The 17,135-nt window shown below is 51.9% G+C and overlaps 1 protein-coding gene across 2 annotated transcripts in view; it reads right to left on the minus strand.

The window, feature by feature from the left end:
* The window catches only part of ABCB9 (ATP binding cassette subfamily B member 9), a 47,293-nt gene that overhangs the window by 18,700 nt on the left and 11,458 nt on the right, over positions 1-17,135 (minus strand). The window contains exons 3-5 of one of the 2 annotated variants that reach the window (XM_036745756.1): positions 9,808-9,922; positions 8,128-8,258; positions 6,143-6,348 (exon numbers count right to left, since the gene is read on the minus strand). In XM_036745756.1, coding sequence (XP_036601651.1) covers positions 6,143-6,348; positions 8,128-8,258; positions 9,808-9,922 — 452 coding nt within the window. The remainder of the gene's footprint in view (positions 1-6,142; positions 6,349-8,127; positions 8,259-9,807; positions 9,923-17,135) is intronic. The other variant, XM_036745764.1, reaches the window with a different exon arrangement.

The raw sequence follows: 17,135 nt of genomic DNA on the forward strand, positions 1-17,135 counted from the left end.
ACTGGATCTACGATTTCCCTGTTTCAGCCAATTCCCAGTGTGGAAACATCCTCTCCCAGGGCAGAAGGCACAGGGTTACCAAGAAGTTATGTCTTGTTCAGAAGGGAGCCAATGGATGTCAAAAGCAGCACTTGAACCCAGGCCTTCCTGAGTCCCAAGCTGGCACACTAACTTGGCACACAGTGGGCATCTAGTTGCTGACTGACTGCTTGATCTTAAGACCCTCCTTCTGTGATCCACCAAACCCTCATGTCAATGCTGCCTCACGGGGATAAGTTGAGTTGGGAGAAAAGGGGAAGGGAGGCAGGCATGAGGTGCCCCAACACCTTCCTCTGAGTCCTGTTCCAGTGACATGGCACCCCAGCATCCTGGGAGGCTTCAGAGGCAGTGGGCTGTCAAAAGAGCTGAGGAGGGTCACAAAGTGCTCAGATCCATCCCCACCGAAGCCCTGGGAGGGAGCTGCTATGGATAGCCCCACTTTTCAGAGGAGGAAACTGAGGCTAAGAAAAGCTAAAGGTTTTGCCCAAGGTCACACAGCTGATGAATGTCTGAGGCAGGATTCAAACCCACATCTTCCTGACCCCAAGTCCAATTCTATCCACTCTGCTACTTTATGGTGGTGTTCGACTGTCTCCCAGGTGTGTCTGACTCTTGATGACCCCACTTGGGGTTTTCTTGGCAGAGATACTAGAGTGGTTTGTCATTTCCTCTCCGGCTCATTTTACAGATGAAGAAACTGAGTCAAACAGGGTTAAGTGACTTGCCCAGGGTCACACTGCTGGTAAGTGTCTGAGGCCACATTTGCACTGAGATCCTCCAGACCCCAGGTCCAGCGCTCTATCCACTGTGCCACCTCAGTGCCCTATTTAAGCTTCAACTTTAGTGTTATTTAGTAGGTGCCACCTAGGTGCTCAGTATTTGGCCACTTAGTTACCTCCCAATGGGAAGCACAGGGGAGAATCTTAACTTTACACTCAGCAAAGACCTAGGTTTGGATTGTCTGCCTCTGACAACGTGTGATCCTGAGTAAGTCACTTCCCTGTCTAGGCTTGTGGTGAGGGAGGAAGAGAAGGGAGAAGAGAGGAGAGGGATGAGAGAAGGAGGGAGAGGGGAGAAAGAAAAGGAGAAGAGGAGGAGAGAAGAGGAGGAAGAGACCAATTTATATCACAATTTGAGGTCTGAAAAGTCCTCTACATATATCATCATCTCTTTTAAGCCTCATAACAAACCTCTGAGGGAGGAACTATGGTTATATCCCCATCAGGTTCAAGAGAGGTCAGCTGATCTACCATTGACATAAAATGCTTTGCAGACCTTAAGGTGCTGGATAAACTCGACTGTTATGAGAGAATCAGAGCCCCGAGGGAACCCCCACGGGACAGATGTCGCACCTTCATCACCCTAGATCAGGCAGTCAGTGACCAAAAGGCAACAGAGAGAGCTCTGGGAGGATGTGAGTCAAGGCTAAGTCACCTGCCTTACCTAATGGTAGGTGCAGGGAGTGTGCCTTGTGGAGGTGGCCGTCATTAAGTTGTTCTGGCATGGAATGTTATTGAGTGGTGAAAGAATCATTAGCCCTCGAAAGATCCTCCTCCTAACAGCACACACCCAAACTGGAAGGCCAGGTTTGGGTCCATGGGCCCTGGATGCTCCAGTATCCCTGCTCCACTCACTCAGACCTCCTATCCTGTGCTCCATAGCCCCTGCCCAGGGCTCCCATCTAGAGACCACTCTGCTTCGAGGTGAAGATACAGGCTGTTAGCCATGTATCACAGACGCACCCAGGGCCTGGTCCTCCGTACAACTTCTGTGGTCTTTCTGCCTGTCTGTAGCAATCCTCTCCATCGGTCTTTCTCCTCTCTCTCTCAGTGTCTCTCTTCTCTCTTTCTCCTCTGCCTCTCAGTGTCTCTCTCTCTCTCTTGTTTCTCTCTCAGCATCTCTCTTCTCTCTCTCTCTCTCCATCTGTCTTTCTTGGTATTTCTCTCCTTTGTCTCTCTCGTCATCTCTGTCTCTCTATGTGTGTCTCTCCGCCTCCAGTTCTCCTCTCTCCTGAGCTCCAGTCCTACGGCACCATGTGTCTCCTGGCCATTTCCCACTGGTGGTCTCCAAGGCCCCCACATACCTCCTTCACTCTTCTTGCCCAAACCCACCCCTGCTGCTGACTTTCTTGGTTCCATCCAGGGCATCCCCACCTTTCCAGTCACCCAGGTTCAACATCTTGGAGTCAGTCTCGCTCTTCCCCTGCCTCCCTTTGCCTCCCCAGCCTTCCCCATCTCCCCCTGCCTCCCCTACCTCCCCTGCCTCCTCCTGCCTCCCCCGTCTCCCCCTGCTTCCACGGCCAGTCAGCAGCCACACCTCAGCCATTCTATCTTCCCCATATCTCTCGACACCAGCTCCCTTCTCTCGTCTAGCAGGATCCTCATCACTGATCCCTTAGTCCACTGACTTGACCTTCTCATCAGTCCCCCTGCTCCAGGTCACCCCTCTCTCTAGCCAGCCCTTCACACCGCTGCCAATGTCACAGAAGCACAGCTCTGCCCATCTCCTGCTCAAGCCCCTCACCTCCCTGTGGCTCCCCACTGCCTCTAGGATCAGATTCACGCTCCTCGGTTTTGCCTGAAGTCCTTCACAATCTGGCTCCAGACTACCATTCCAGCCTTATGGCACCTTTACCTCCCGGGCCTACCAACCTCCCAGCTGCTCATCTCCTGCCTCTGCCCAAGCACGGCTATCCCGAGGCCTGGGACGGTCTCCCCCCTGGCCATTTAGCCTCAGCCACAGTGTGTGCCCCAGAGGAGGCCTACACTGTATGTACTTTACAAATATTCTGTAGTCACACTGTGAGCACACTGCGCTATCACCCTCGATAGCACCTTGAAGAGCCTAGCACCATGCCTGGCGCTTAGTAGGTGTTCAATAAATGCTTGTTGATCGATTGCTGGATGGGCCTAAGGAACCACAATGTGATTTGGTGGAAAGAGTGTAAGAGAGTTGATTTGAACTCTGAGGACCTGGGTCCTGTTACTGTGTGTGTGTGACCTTGGGCAAGTCACTTCCCTTTGTGTGACCTTGGTTTCCTCACCTATAAAATAAGGGAGTTGGCCTAGATGACCTCTGCGGTCCCTCCCAGCTCCAGAGCTATGACCCTAAAGGCTGTTCTGGGACCTGCTGAGTTTGGCTGGATGGGGATGGGGTGAACTGCCAGGTGAGCCCCACCCACAGGCACACACAACCACATACAGTGTTTCCATTTGGCCAGGAAAAGGCACCCATGTGACCCAGGGGGCCAGGCAGGGGCCTCCAGGGTAGAACTGGGGAAACACAGCAGGATCTGTTTTTAGGGGACTGATTCACTTCAGGAAAAGGGGGGTGGGGAGGAATGGAAGGGAGGCCAGGGCTGACCAGCTTGGCACACAACTACCGCTGTCCTGACTTCCACAAGAGGCAGTGGCTGGGGAGGGATGGGGAAGAAAGGCCCCAGGTACACACCTTGAGGCACAGGCCAGGGGCTGCCTAGACATCACTAAGGCTCCTCCTTAGTCCCCAATCCAATCAATCAATCAACAAGCCTTTTTTAAGGGCACTGATGATACAGAGGCAAAGAAGTAAATAATCTCTACTTGCAAAGAGTTTACATTCTAGTGGGAATTTCCAGGGAACTCTTATGCAAGGTGGCCTGGTGAAGGAGAGGGCAGGCCTAAGCTGAAGCCTTGCCATGGCACATGCCTGCTGTGTGAGCCTAGGAAAGTCCTAGCCACCCCCAGACAACTCTCTCAAGTTTTAAGTTACAAAGGAGTCCTATGCAGATGAAGTCATGGGTTTGAACTAAATAGAACCAAATAGAAATAGAGAGAGAGAGAGAGAGAGAGAGAGAGAGAGAGAAAGAAACAGATGGATGGATAGATTAGAGCAGTCACAGGTGACAGCCAAACCCAAACAGAGTCCAACCACTTCTTGGCCACCCGGGGGCACCTCCAGCCCACGACCCTCCACGTCCCCTCCTCCAGACACCCTGAAAGAGGAGTGGCAGCTGTAACCAGTGGCCGAGGCTGAACCTGGACCCAGGCCCAGCCTGATGTTCTCTGCACCAAACTTCCAGGAGACTGAGGCCTCTCCCCTCTACACCTATTGCTCTTCCAGCGGCTCTCTCCACCCCATATTAGTATTAATAGATGCCTGGCCCAAAGATACAAACTATGGCTAACTCCCACCTCCTGTTCTTTCATTCCCGCCCTCCATAACCCAGCCCACTTCTTCCATTGTGCCCTCTGCAATTACTGTTCCATAGTGAACAAATGCCTTTGCATCCTGCCCTTTACTGGCCCTGAGACCGGCTCCCTCCACGATGGCCAGGCGATGCCCTCCTCTCCCCGGAAGCCTGTGGGGGGGCGGGGGGGGAGGCTCTACACTGCTTCCCGCTGCTGTCACTGCCAGGCTTTGCTGCATCTCGATCCTCAGCAGCCTTTCCTCATCTTTCCCCAGCAACCTCCATATGGTGGCTCCCCGTCCCCGCTCACTTGCCCTTCTTCCCCAAGGGGTTCCCTGGCTCCCCAGCTTCCTCTCCTCCCCACCCACTTCCCTTATACCAGGGGGCTTCAACATTCATGTTGCCACGCCTCACCTCCTAGTCTTCAGCCTCCTTCAATCTCAGGACCTTCCCACGGGGTTGGGCACACACTCACAGCTCACCGCTACCCACACCTGTTCCACTTCCATAATTACAAACTCTGGCATGCCCCTATCTGACCGTGACCTCCACGTCTCCCTGGGCCTCCCCGCTCCTACACCTGTTCTTTGCCCTTCCCCCACTCACTACTTTCTCAGGCTCCTCCCCCTCCTGCCTCAGTTCGGCACTGACCCTGTTCACAGATCCTTCACTGCCCCTGGTCACTGCTCATCCCCACAAACCTCGGCCCTCACTCACTTCCACCCTCCTTCTCTTTCTCCTCCTCCTCTCTCTGCTCATTCAGGGTCACCTGCTGAGGGCACAGGAGAAAGTCTCCTTGCAGATCCCTCCTTTTATTCCTCCTGGATTGATCCCCCATCTCACCCTTCCCGGAATCAATTCCAAACCTTCTCTGCCTTCCTCAAACTCCCCTCTCCTTCCCTCTCTCTATCACACACTCTCTCTCCCTCCCTGCCCTCTCTTTCCCTCTGTCTCTGTCTCTCTCTCCCCCCTTCTCTCTCTCAGCTGAGGACCCTGCTTTATTTTTGCTGAGAAAATGGAAGCTATTATATTGTATGTGAGCTCCCTGCTCTCCCATTCTCTTCCTGACCCATCTGGCCGCCCCAAGTCTCTCCCCACTCCAGGCCAGCTGCACTCGCTGTCAAAACAATTCTTCACTACAGATGTGACTGTGTTTCTCTCCTACTCAATCGACGCCAGAAGTTCTTGTATAAAATACAAACTTGTCTGCTTGGTCCTGTGAAGCCCCTGATAGCCTGGCCCCAACCTATCTCTGCAGCCTCACTGTCTCTTCCTCCTCATCCCATACTCTGTGATTTGGCCAAACCAACCTCTTCCTGCTCTCATGCATGACATGCCCTCCCCTCGCCAAGCCTTTGCACTGGCTGTGCCACAGGCCTGAAGTGCCCTCCCTCATACAGTCCCTGACCTCTTGGACCATCTTCTACGTTCAGCTTTCCTCTGTGTTGACTACTTTGTATATATTCATTTTATATATAGTCATACACAGACGCACATTGTTTCCTGCGCTGGAATGTGAGCACCTTGAGAGAAGGGGGCGTTTCAGTTATCCCCGGGGCCTAGCACAAGGTAGGTCCTTAACAGATGCACATACATGCTGCCCCCCACATACACATGCCACAGAGCCAAAGTGAAACAAAGTTCCTGTCCCCAAGGGACATGTTCTGCTGTGTGGACACCCAGCTAGAAGATGCCACATCGACACAAGACTGGACTTCCAACTTGTTGGAGGACCCAGGTTCTAGCAGGCCTACAGCCAGCTCCCCTGGGGACACAAGGAGCATGGGAGGTTCCCTGCATCTGGGGGCCCCAGGGCTGGAGCGGCCATCAGGACCTCATCCCATGGAACTCTGGGAGACGGGTGGGAGCCCGGCACCTGGAGAGCTCAAGGCCAGGGCCAGGGCCCTGCCACCCTCCCGGGGTCCTGGGGCCTACCTTGTAGTACTTGCCGTAGATATCTGACACCATCATGATGATGGGGAAGCCCATGAAGGTGACCAGGGAGAGCTGCCACGAGAGGCTGAACATGAAGACAACGACACCGGTGACCTTGACTGTGTTTCGGAGAAAGATGTTGATGTTCTGGGAGACGAGATCGCTGACCATGGTGGTGTCCGAGGTTAAGCGGGAGATGAGGTCCCCTGGAACACAGGCAGCTCAGCTCTGCACGGCGGCCAAGTGAGAGGGACAGTGGGAAAGGGAGGGGAGGGGACACTAAGGGGTTTCCTCAGCCAGACTCTGTCTCGCCCACCCCCGTCTCCTTGGTCTAGGAAGGCCCTGGGTGGGGATGTCCCTCCCCATGGCACAGCAGGCTTCCCCACTGCCTTACGAGACGATGAAAGCACTTACGAAGCACCTACTATGTGCCGGGTGCTGGAGATGCCAGGACCAGAATAAAATCATCCCTGCCCTCAAGGGCTGATCTTTAGGAGCTAGAGCACCCACCTGCCCAGGGCAAAAGGGAGACAGACACAGACTGCTTGTTTTACACAAGCATCATTTCCCCCTGGCTGCCTTGTACCCTCAAGTGCTGCCTGTGTCCTTGTCCTGAGGAGTTGAGAACATCTGCTAAGAACTGCCAGGTTCTCTTTCCCAACTTCTCTCCTATCTCATGCCCCTCCAAGGGGCTGACTGCTGTCATTGAGGTGGGGACCATCAGTTCATCCTTCCCAGAAATGGCCAAATGCAGTGAGAGAAGGCCAGGCCACTGCGCAGGGCAGAGACACTCCCTCACCCGCCTTGGGAACTAGAGAAATGCTCCACTGCCCTCTACGGCAGGGATTCTTAACCTTCTTTGTGCCCTGGATGCCTCAGGAAGTCTGGGGAAGCCCATGGAGCCCTGCTCATTATCATATTTTTAATGCATAAAATAAAATACACAGGATTACAAAGGAAAGCAATTATACTGAAATACAGTTTATTGAGGTATTTTTAAAAACCTGCTCCTGAGCCCCAGGTTAAGAACTCACCCAGGCGACCCCTCGGCTGAGCCTTGCACCTTCCCACCAGGTACCACTTCTGTCACTGCAAATGCTTCCTGTCCAAGACTTGGAAGGGGAGGTCAGATACTGCACTAGCCAGCCCTCCCCAGGGAAAGTATTCCTTACTTTCCTGCCTGTTTCTTCTGCCTGAACTGCTGCCCTCTCAGGACAAGCAGAGATGTCTCGGGCTCCAGTTCTTGAGGACAAAGCCTGTTTTACTGGGAGTGCTCCTCCACCCCTTGCTGGACACATCCTACCCACTGTGGTCTCTGCACACTCCTCGAGCAGTGTGGGGAGGAGCCCAACATCCTGGCCTGGCCCTGGTCCCCAAGGATGACCACACAGAGGTGTGGCCGGAAGCCCAACGTTACCCTAACTCAGGCCTAAGGTTGTGACCAAAAACCTCAGAACGCAGGCCAGACCTCTAAGGACAGACAGTGGCCAGGACAGAACAGACCCACTGGCTCGGCTTGCTTCTCTTACATCCCTCATCCTAGGGAGCCAAGAAGGACAAGGCTGGGTATAGCCAAGAACAGGGCCTAGAGACAGACCCAAGGGGAAGGGTCCTTTCTTCATCCACGCCTCCATTTTTACTTATTTACTCATTCATTCCTGATCACTCATTAATTCCTTCATTCCTCATTCATTCATTTCTTCAGTCCTCCTCATTCATTCCCTCAGTCCTCCTCATACATTCCTTCAATCCTCATTCATTCATTCCCTCAGTCCTCTTCATTCATTCATTCCTTCAGTCCTCCCCATTCATTCATTTCTTCAGTCCTTATTCCTTCCTTCCTTCAGGCTTCCTCATTCCTTCACACACACCCCCTTCATTCACTCATTCATTATATAAATATTGGTTGTGTGACTAGTGTGTCCTTGGCACTCCAGACAGGCTCTGGGCCCAAAAAATGAATCAAGGGCCCTGGTGGCACCAACCTGTCCGGTTCTCATCAAAGAAGCTCGTCTCCTGTGACACCAGGGAGCGGAAGAGGCAGTTACGGAGGCGGATGTTGAGTCTGGCAAAGACGAGTGTAAAAATGCCGCCCCGAAGACCTGCGGCAAATGAGCTAATTGCAGATGAGAGATGTTAAAGGAAAAATGTCCAACCAGCACCGAGTTTCAGCAAACCCCGATGACACAGGGGAGTGGGCCAGGCTAGTGTTCTCCCACCCCACTCCCCACAGGCAGGGCTGGGAGACCCCCTAGGGCCAAGGAGGCCTGGGCACTGTCTTCCCCAAACTTGGCACTCCCTCCAGCCTTCTTAACTTTCTTGGGTTGCCCACCTCCCCTAAGAAACTCTCTAATTGAGTTTCCTAGTCTGCCACGTAAGTCACAGTCACAGAGGGATCTTGGAGATCCCCAGTCCAAACTGCTCATTTTATAGGTGAGAAGGGAATGATCTGCCCCAGATCACGCAGGCAATGAGAGGCAGGGCTGGGGCTGGAACTTGAGTCCTCTGACTTGAAGTCCAGGGTTCCATGGTTTGGGAAAGACCTATGGGAAGCTGGAGGGATCACGAGATCAGAGTTATGGAGTCTAAAGGGACCTCGGACAGAGGCTATTTGGTCTGAAGTACTCATGTTTACAAATATAAAAACTGAGGCCCAGACAGAAGTGGCCTGCCCAAAGAGAAGTGGCCTGCCAGTGGGAAGAAGCAGAGCTAGGCTTTGAACCCGGGGCCTCTGGCTCCAAAGCCAGGGCTCAAGACTATTGTTTCATAGGAAATTTCATAGCTTTCTTGTTCTGTCCCCAAAAAATCCAAGCAAAGGGGGAGGATGTGAGGATGGAGAGACTGAGGATGGTGGAAAAAGGGAGAAGCAAATTCCTCTTCCACAAAACACGAAAGCAGGCCTAGCTCAATGTGGGGAACCAGGCCAGCCTGCTCTGACTGTGGCACCAAAGGTGGGCACAGGTCACACACACCTCCACCCGTTCTTCCTTCAGTCCCTTAGGACAAGGCATATTTGGCTACTTCCAACAGAGGACAGAATGAGTATGGCCTAGAACCTACAACAGCAGACCCTATGGATGGGTCCAGCCCCATGCTAGGCCAAAGACTGTGGACACAAGTATCCTAAGCTGGGAACTGTTTCTGCCTAGACCTTAACAAGCCACTACTAAAGACTTCAGTAGGACTTACCAGAAAGTGGCCATTTTTAGAAACTAGGGTCTAAGCTAGGGATTCTTAACCGTTTTGGAGTCCTGGACCTCTCTGTCAGTCTGAGGAAGTCTATGGGCCCTTTCTCAGAATAAGAGTTTTAAATACATAGGTTTAAAAAAAGAAAGTCAAGAAATACAGTTATTAAAGTATTTTTTAAAAACAAGTTCATGGAACCCAGGTTCAGAACCCCTGGTCTGAGCCCCGAGCTGTGGTAGATTTAATCCCATACCAGGAAAATCTCATTAACTGATTCTGTTCCTCCCCTATCTCCCACAGCCCCTTCCCATCTCTCTCCCTCATCCAGAAAGGACCCACTTTAAAGTTGCAGGTTAGATCATAAAGCAGGTTCCCTCCATCTGACACCAGGTTAGGGCAACAGAGAACCCATCAAAGGGATCGAATTCTACAAATGAGAAGACCACAGGCTCTGGGAAGTGGGGTGGGGAGTCAGCTACCTGCCAAGAGCAAGGAGGCACATGATGACCACGGCTGTGGAGAACTGGTCCATGCTCTTCTGGATGACAATGCCATCGATGGCCCGGCCGGTGTAGTAGGGAAGGAATGTTTCTCCTGCCAGGAAAGGGGGATGGTCAGACAGGCCCAGCCTTCCCACAGTGAGCAGGGTAGAAGGGCATTTGAACCAGTCAACAAGTGGTCTCTGTCATGCTTGTCATCTCAGGACAGAGGGCACTTTTTTTCTACAGTCCAGATACGCAATTTCACCAGTATAAGATGAGATACAACTTTATATAGCGGACAAGGCCCTGGACTTGGAATTGGGAAGACCTGGGTTCAAATCCCACCTCAGACACTTTACTAGTTGTGTGACTCTGTGAAAGTCACTTAACCTGTGTCTGCCTTAGTTTCCTAATCTTAAAATGAAAGAGTTGGACTCATAACCTCTATGTTCTCTAAGATCCTGTGAACTCCCAGTGAGGAAATTCCCTCTACCAATATAGGTCAGCAACCGATCTGGGGAAGGGAAAAGAGTGAGAATTAAGCACCCACTATGAGCCAGGCACCGTGGTAAGTGCTTTACAGACAGCGTATCAAGTTCTACAACTTTGAGTCATCGACAGTTGATGGGGGAGCCCTGTCCAGGGTCACACAGGCAGGCCTGACTCCCATGCTGGCTCTCTACCCGCTTCACTCCAGTCCTTCTCTAGCAGGGGCCAGGCAGCCCTGTGGGTAAGCTTATGCACAGCTCCCTCCAGCCCCTTCTTCCAGCACCCAAGAGCTCAGTTTGCACGGCAAATCCAGAAAATTAATGGTAAGAATCAGGTATTCAGAGGACTCTGCCCTTCCCTTACTCCCACCAGCCCACTGGACCATCAGCGATTTCCTGAACTCAACACCAAATCCCCCACCTCCAAGCATTTGCAGACGCCATCCCCCTCATGCCTGGAATAAACTCTTCACCTCTACCACTCAGAAGCCTTCAAGGGCCGGCTCAAATGCCCTCCCTCCTAGTAGGCGTTCCCTGATTTCCCCTCTCTGTTTACAAAGCAGTATACGTATGTATCATGGAAATCCTTGAGGACAGGGCTTGGGTTTCATTTATGGGTCTGTGTCTCTAGTGCTCAGTGCACCCGGCTCACTAGGCATTGGATCACATCTTGGGGAGTAACCACCCACATTTCTGCAGCATTGCGCAGATTGCTAAGCAACTTTTCTCTCCAAATGATCCTGCGTCTCAGGTAGTAAGAGGGGTATTGTCCGCATTTTACAGACGAGGAAATGCAGGGCTCAGAGGCAAATGCCAACAGCTGGTAAGCGGCAGGAGGCAGGCCTTGAATCAAAGGATCAGACAGAAGAGGGGGAAACACACGGAGTGCCAAATGTCACACTGAATACAGCCCGGTTTGTCTTTGCTACTGGGGATTCCCAAGGATGGGAGTATCTTAGGCAGGCAAGGACGCTGGCCTCGTCTCATCCGAGCCTCAGTCATCACCCCCTGATCCCACGCCAATCCATCCGTGCGGATTTGTTCTCTAAAGTTTGGATTCAGTCAAAAGGCCGCACTTGAGGACCTAGAAGGCTACATGCAGCCTCAAGGCCATAGGTTTCCCCCTCCCCCCCGGTGTGGCACACAGTAATCAATAAATGCTTAGTGGTCAACTGCCGTGTCCTGGAAGCTGCTCTCTTGAGTTATATCAGTGAGAGAGTGTACATAAAGTGCTTTATAAACCTGAAACGCTACATAAATGCTGGCTATTATTGCCAAATATTATAGGATCAAAGATATAAAGTAATAAGAGACCTCACATGACATCTGGTCTATCCTCTTCATTTGACAGGTGAGGAAACTGAGGCCTGGAGGGTTAAATGACTTTCCCAAGGCCACAAAGGTATTTAGTAAGCACAAGGCAGGATTTGAACCCAGGGCCTCTGCCTCTGAGCCAATATTCTTTCTACTATGCCGTCACCCCAGCAACTTGCTTTCTCGGTTAGGGGTGGGGGTTCATTTCCTCTCTGAGTCTCCGTTTACACATCCATAAAATGAAGGGCTGGGTTAGGTTGCCTCCAAGGTCTCTTCCTACTCTGTATCCGTGATCCTACATTTGATTTCAATGGGCAGGGAACTTCTAGGTATGGAAACACCCTGCACACATGCAGGTTGGCAACTCATCTGCAAATGAGTCCTAGACAATGGTCTGGAAGTCCTGAGCATGGAAGTGACCATGGCCAATACACGTCTGAGGTAGGATTTGAACCCAGGTCTTCCAGACTCCAAGCCTGATGCTCCAACTAGTCCACCACACATGAACGGGTTTCCTTCTTTAACTGAAGATCAGAACGTTGGGCTTCTGGATAAATGGGTCTTTCTTCTCCTCAATCTTTGGCTCACAGCCAGCTCCAAAGCCATCCCAAGTACTTTCTGCTTCCTCTGCTGGCTTCCCAGCTCTTCAAGGCAGGCAGCGTGTTGTTGCGGGAAAGGAGCCTGGGACCGCATTTCAAAGCCCACCTCGGACGCTTCTATCAGTACGGCAGGTCACTGGACCCGCATCTGCAGAAGGGGTGTAACAATACCCGCCTCGCCTACCTCACCTAGTTAGGACAGAAGTTCCACACAGCAGCGTTTAGCGCAATGCCAGGCTGTGGGGGTATTTAATTCCAGGCTTACACAGGGAGCTGATGAAGGGTTCTGAGCAGGGAGGGTTTGTAGGAAATCAATCCACGTGTATCCAGTAAGGGCCTGCTATGAACCAGTTAGAATGCACATTCCCTGAGAGCGGGGCCTTTTTGGGTCTCTTATCCCCAGAGCTTAGCATAGTGCCTGGCACATAATAAGCACTCAATACATGCTTGCTGCCTTATAGAAAGGCTCTAAGGACAAAAAAAAGAAACAGTCTCTGTGCTCAGAGGACCTAGGTTTGAGTCCTGCACATCTGCACGACCCGTGGGAAAGACATGGGAACAAAACCTCAATTTCCACATCTGTAAAATGGGAATAAGATGTTCTTTACAAGGCAGTTGTGAGTTCAGTTAACACGTAAAAGTACTCTGCAAATCTGAAAGACTGTAGAAATGTCAGCTACTGTTTATTCTCTCCTTTGCTTTCCCACAGTGCCTAGGACAGGGCTCTGTTCTCAGAGGGGTGCTGGCTGGCTGGCCACACTTCTGGATGCCCTGTATTCTCCATGAGAGATGCCAGCTGGGAAGGGGGCACTGGTAGCAAAGGCATCACAACCAAGGCCCCTCCAAGGCGCTGCATTTCTCCCAGGTGCTTCTGGGCAGGGGCTAGGGTCTGCCTCCTTGGGCCAGCATCATATCCACCCAGGCTGAACACTTTCCAGTCAATGTGGCCAGGCTAGCTCCCAGCTGTGGGGCTGGGAGGCTTTCTCTTGGTCACTGCTGCCCTCTGCTGGTACTCTGGCAAGGGAATCACCAGCCTCCTCAGAGAGGGGAAGTGACTTAAAATCATGAGATCACAGCTCTGCAAGTGTGAGGAGGAAACTGAGTCCCAGAGAGTTCAGTGACTTGCCTAAGGTAACACAGGCAGCACCCCCCCCTCATAAACTGTCCATCACAAAGTCCTGTGCTGAAAGCCCCGGCTTCCTGCATGAACCTGTGCATCCCCCGCCTGCTCTGTGATGGAGGCTGGAAATAGGCACGCAGTGAGATGCCTTTAAGTGAGTGGCCACATGCAGAGCGATGGAGAGAGGTATGTGTACTTTGTCATCAGCAGACTCACTCTCTAATGACGCTTTCTTTGGATAAAAGAGCAAAGCAAAGCAGGCTAGCAGGCGGTCAGCAGGGTTGAGATGGTTCCTCCTGGCTAGTTGTTGGTTTCTGCCCCAGACCTCTGAGTATATCAGTGGGACTCCTGGTGTGGAAATGCCATCCACCAATGTAAACAGACAAGTGGTCTAAAATTTGGTCTGAGGAATTCGTTGCTTGGGGGCTCGAAGTGGCCAAATGACTTGTTTGTGAATGAAATGAATGAACAAAAAAAATATTTAAGCCCTTAGTGAATGCCAGGCATTGCCCAAAGCTCAGGGTCACCCAGCTAGTACAGGCTAAGGCCAGCTCTTACTGTCTGGGCGTCCTCTTGGGTGAGTCACTTAGTCTCTCCGGGCCTCAGTTTGCTTATCTGTAAGATGAGGGGGTTGGACTCAATGGCCTCCAAGGTCCTTTCTGACTCTCAATCTATGATCCCAATACGATTCCAGGCCTGGTCTTCTGTCTGCCGTGCCACGTTGTCGGAATAAGAATCTGAATAAGAGAGAGCTGCTAAGAATATATACCATACATGGATGCCCGATTGGAAAGAATGGGAATTCCTTCCTTCATATGATGCTTCAGAAGGCACCTCAGAGCTCCGCAGGTCTGCCATTAAGAATATTAAAAATGGTGACCTATGAGGGGGCAGGAAAGTTAGGGTATCAGAGCAGTCTGATCAACAGGCCCCTGGATAAATCAATAAAGGGGGCTGGATTTGGAAGCTGAGGTCCTGGGTTCAAATCCTGACCCTGCTACTTCCTATTCACGTGATCATAGATGAGTCACTTCGATTCTCTGGGCCCCAATGACATCACCTGCCAAGAGAGAGGGCTGATCCTGATGGCCCCCGAGGAGCTCTGAAACCGAGACCCTAGGAATATTTGCTACGTTAGAGCATTCTCTAGAATCCAGCAGCATTGTGGTCGCTTTGGGTAGTCTGGTCATCCTTTCTCAGGATCCTGCTTCTGAATACATAAATACATGCCCGGGATGACAAAGGAAGCTGATTATACTGAAATACGGCTATCAGAATATAACTAATTTTTTGTTGTTGTCTGTTCAGTCCTGCCCGACTCCTCATGACCCCATTTGGGGTCTTCTTGGCAGAGACACTGGAGAGGTTTGCCATTTCTTTCTCCAGCCCATTTTACAGATGAGGAAACTGAAGCCGACAGAATAAAGTGACTTGCCCAAGGTCACACAGTTGGAGGTGTCTGAGGCTAGATTTGAACTCAAGTCTTCCTGATTCCAGGCCTGGTGCTCCCAGCTGCCTTTTCCACAGACGGGATCTTCATGGGTAGAAAGAATTCTCATCCTGGAAGGACCCCATGTTGCTGAAATCCAAGCTCCTTTGTGAATTCATTCCCCTATCAGAGAGCTACATTCGAATCTTCGTTCGGGGCAGGAGAAGGGAGACCAACTTCACACCTTCGTCTGCTCAGGGAGGGCTGAGAGGGCTCTGTCTCACTAAAGGCACATGAAGAGCCCACCCGGACTTGGGCGGGAGGCGGTGTGGGAGTTAGTATTGAAGAGACTATAGGAATCAGGTTGGGGTCAAGGGGAGGACGGCTGGGGCTGAAGAACACCCAGATCTGTTCCTGCAATGCCTGCCTTCTTAGGGCCCCTCTGAGTCTCAGTGTCCTCATCTGTAAAAGGGGAACGACACCTACTGCACAGAGCTATTGTGAGAGCTCAGAGATCACGTGTTCAGAGCACTTTTTTGCACTATGGAAGTGGCAGCTATTAGCTATTCTCTCCTCTCCCCCACAGTGCCTAGGACAGGGCTCTGTGCTCAGAGGGGTGCTGGCTGGCTGGCCACACTTCTGGATGCCCTGTATTCTCCATGAGAGGTGCCAGCTGGGGAGGGGGCACTGGCAGCAGAGACATCACACCCAAGGCCCCTCTAAAGGGTGGCATTTCCCCCTGGTGCCTGTGGGCCCCTAGGGGCTAGGGTCCCTGAGCTCAAAGGGTCTGCCTACCCAGGCTGAGCACTTCAGTGTGGCCGGGTCAGCTCCCAGCTGCAGAGCTTGGAGGCTTTTTCTTGGTCACTGCTGCCCTCTGCTGGTACTCTGGCCAGGGGCCTGCCAGCTTCCTGGCACTGGTCCCAGCCCATGCTGGGCACAGGGGTCTCCATCTCCCTTTGCTCAGATCCAAGGCCTTGCAAACACCCTTGGTGAGGGCAGCAGAGCTCCAGCTTTGCCCCAGAACAGCCACCAGGAGACAGGAGTGTGCAGAGGCTTTGAGGGGCACAGAGCCAGCTACACCTCAGGTCCCAAAGAGGGTTACTTAGTGAGGGGTTTGAGGGAGGGAGGTGATGGGAATTGGCTGAAACTGGAGCCAACTGACTGGCTCGTGGGAGAGAACAGAGCAGGGATATGGAATAGCAGATAATGGGACCTGGAACTGGGAGGAGCCTTAAAGAGAGGCAGGCTGGTGCAGGCTTAGGAGGACCCTTGGGAGAGTGACTGAACCTCCTGGGGCCTCGGTCTCCTTATCTGTAAAGTAAGAGAGAGAGTGATGCCTCTGAGGTCCCTTCCAGCTCTAAGTCCGAGGCTGGCCTTGTGCCCGCTCTGCCAGGCTGTCTCCAACGTGTTTGTTGTTAGGGATCTGCTAACACACCTCATGTATGGAGGACCAATTTCAGAGAATTAGTTATTGTTTAGATGATGATTCAGGCGGCACTTCAGGGCTTTGCAGGGTCACCATTAGGATCATTTCAAATAACACCCTGCAGAGGGCAGAAAATGCTGGCCACTGGATCACTGTGGCTAAGGGCATACTGGAGAAATGGGTGACACTTGGCATCTCGGTGCCCCAGCTGCTCCCTGAGAGCAGAAATTAAACAGGAGGAGGTATGATCTGCATCAGCAGAGGGAGCCAGGCTCTCCCTGTGCCTCCAAAAGTACAGGTCTGGTAAAAGAGACACGGAGAGAGAAAGACAGACAGAGACACAGAGATAGAGAGAAAAACATAGACAGACAGAGACATAGAGAGAAAGACAGATGGACAGAGATGCAGAGAAAGACAGAGACACAGACAGAGATAGACAAAGAGAAAGACAGAGACACACAGAGAGACAGAGACAGACAAAGACAGACAGAGACACAGAGATAGACAGAGAGAGAGAAAGGCAGACACACAGACAGAGACGCAGAGAAAGACAGAGACACAGAAAGAGATAGAGAGAGGAAGACAGAGACACAAAGACAGACAGAGAGAGACACACAGAGAGAAAGACAGAGACACAGACAGAAACAGACAGATGCAGAGAGAGAAGGATAGACAGAGACACAGAGATAAAGACAGACGGAGACACAGACAGAAATAGACAGAGATGCAGAGAGAGAAAGACAGACAGAGAGATAGACAGATAGATGGAAACAAAGAGCTTGCCCAGAGGCAGTGTAGTAGAGCTGGACAGAGGATGAGCAGCCCCCTCATTATCCAGATAGGGAAACCGAGGCAAACCAGAGCTTCGCCCAAGGTCACAGAGATAGAAAGGGCAGAGCTAGAATTTGTGCTGGGGCCTCTAACTCTACAGCCAGGGAGCAGGAGAGGC

This window comes from Trichosurus vulpecula, chromosome 1 (genome assembly GCF_011100635.1).
Source record: "Trichosurus vulpecula isolate mTriVul1 chromosome 1, mTriVul1.pri, whole genome shotgun sequence".
Taxonomy (NCBI): domain Eukaryota; kingdom Metazoa; phylum Chordata; class Mammalia; order Diprotodontia; family Phalangeridae; genus Trichosurus; species Trichosurus vulpecula.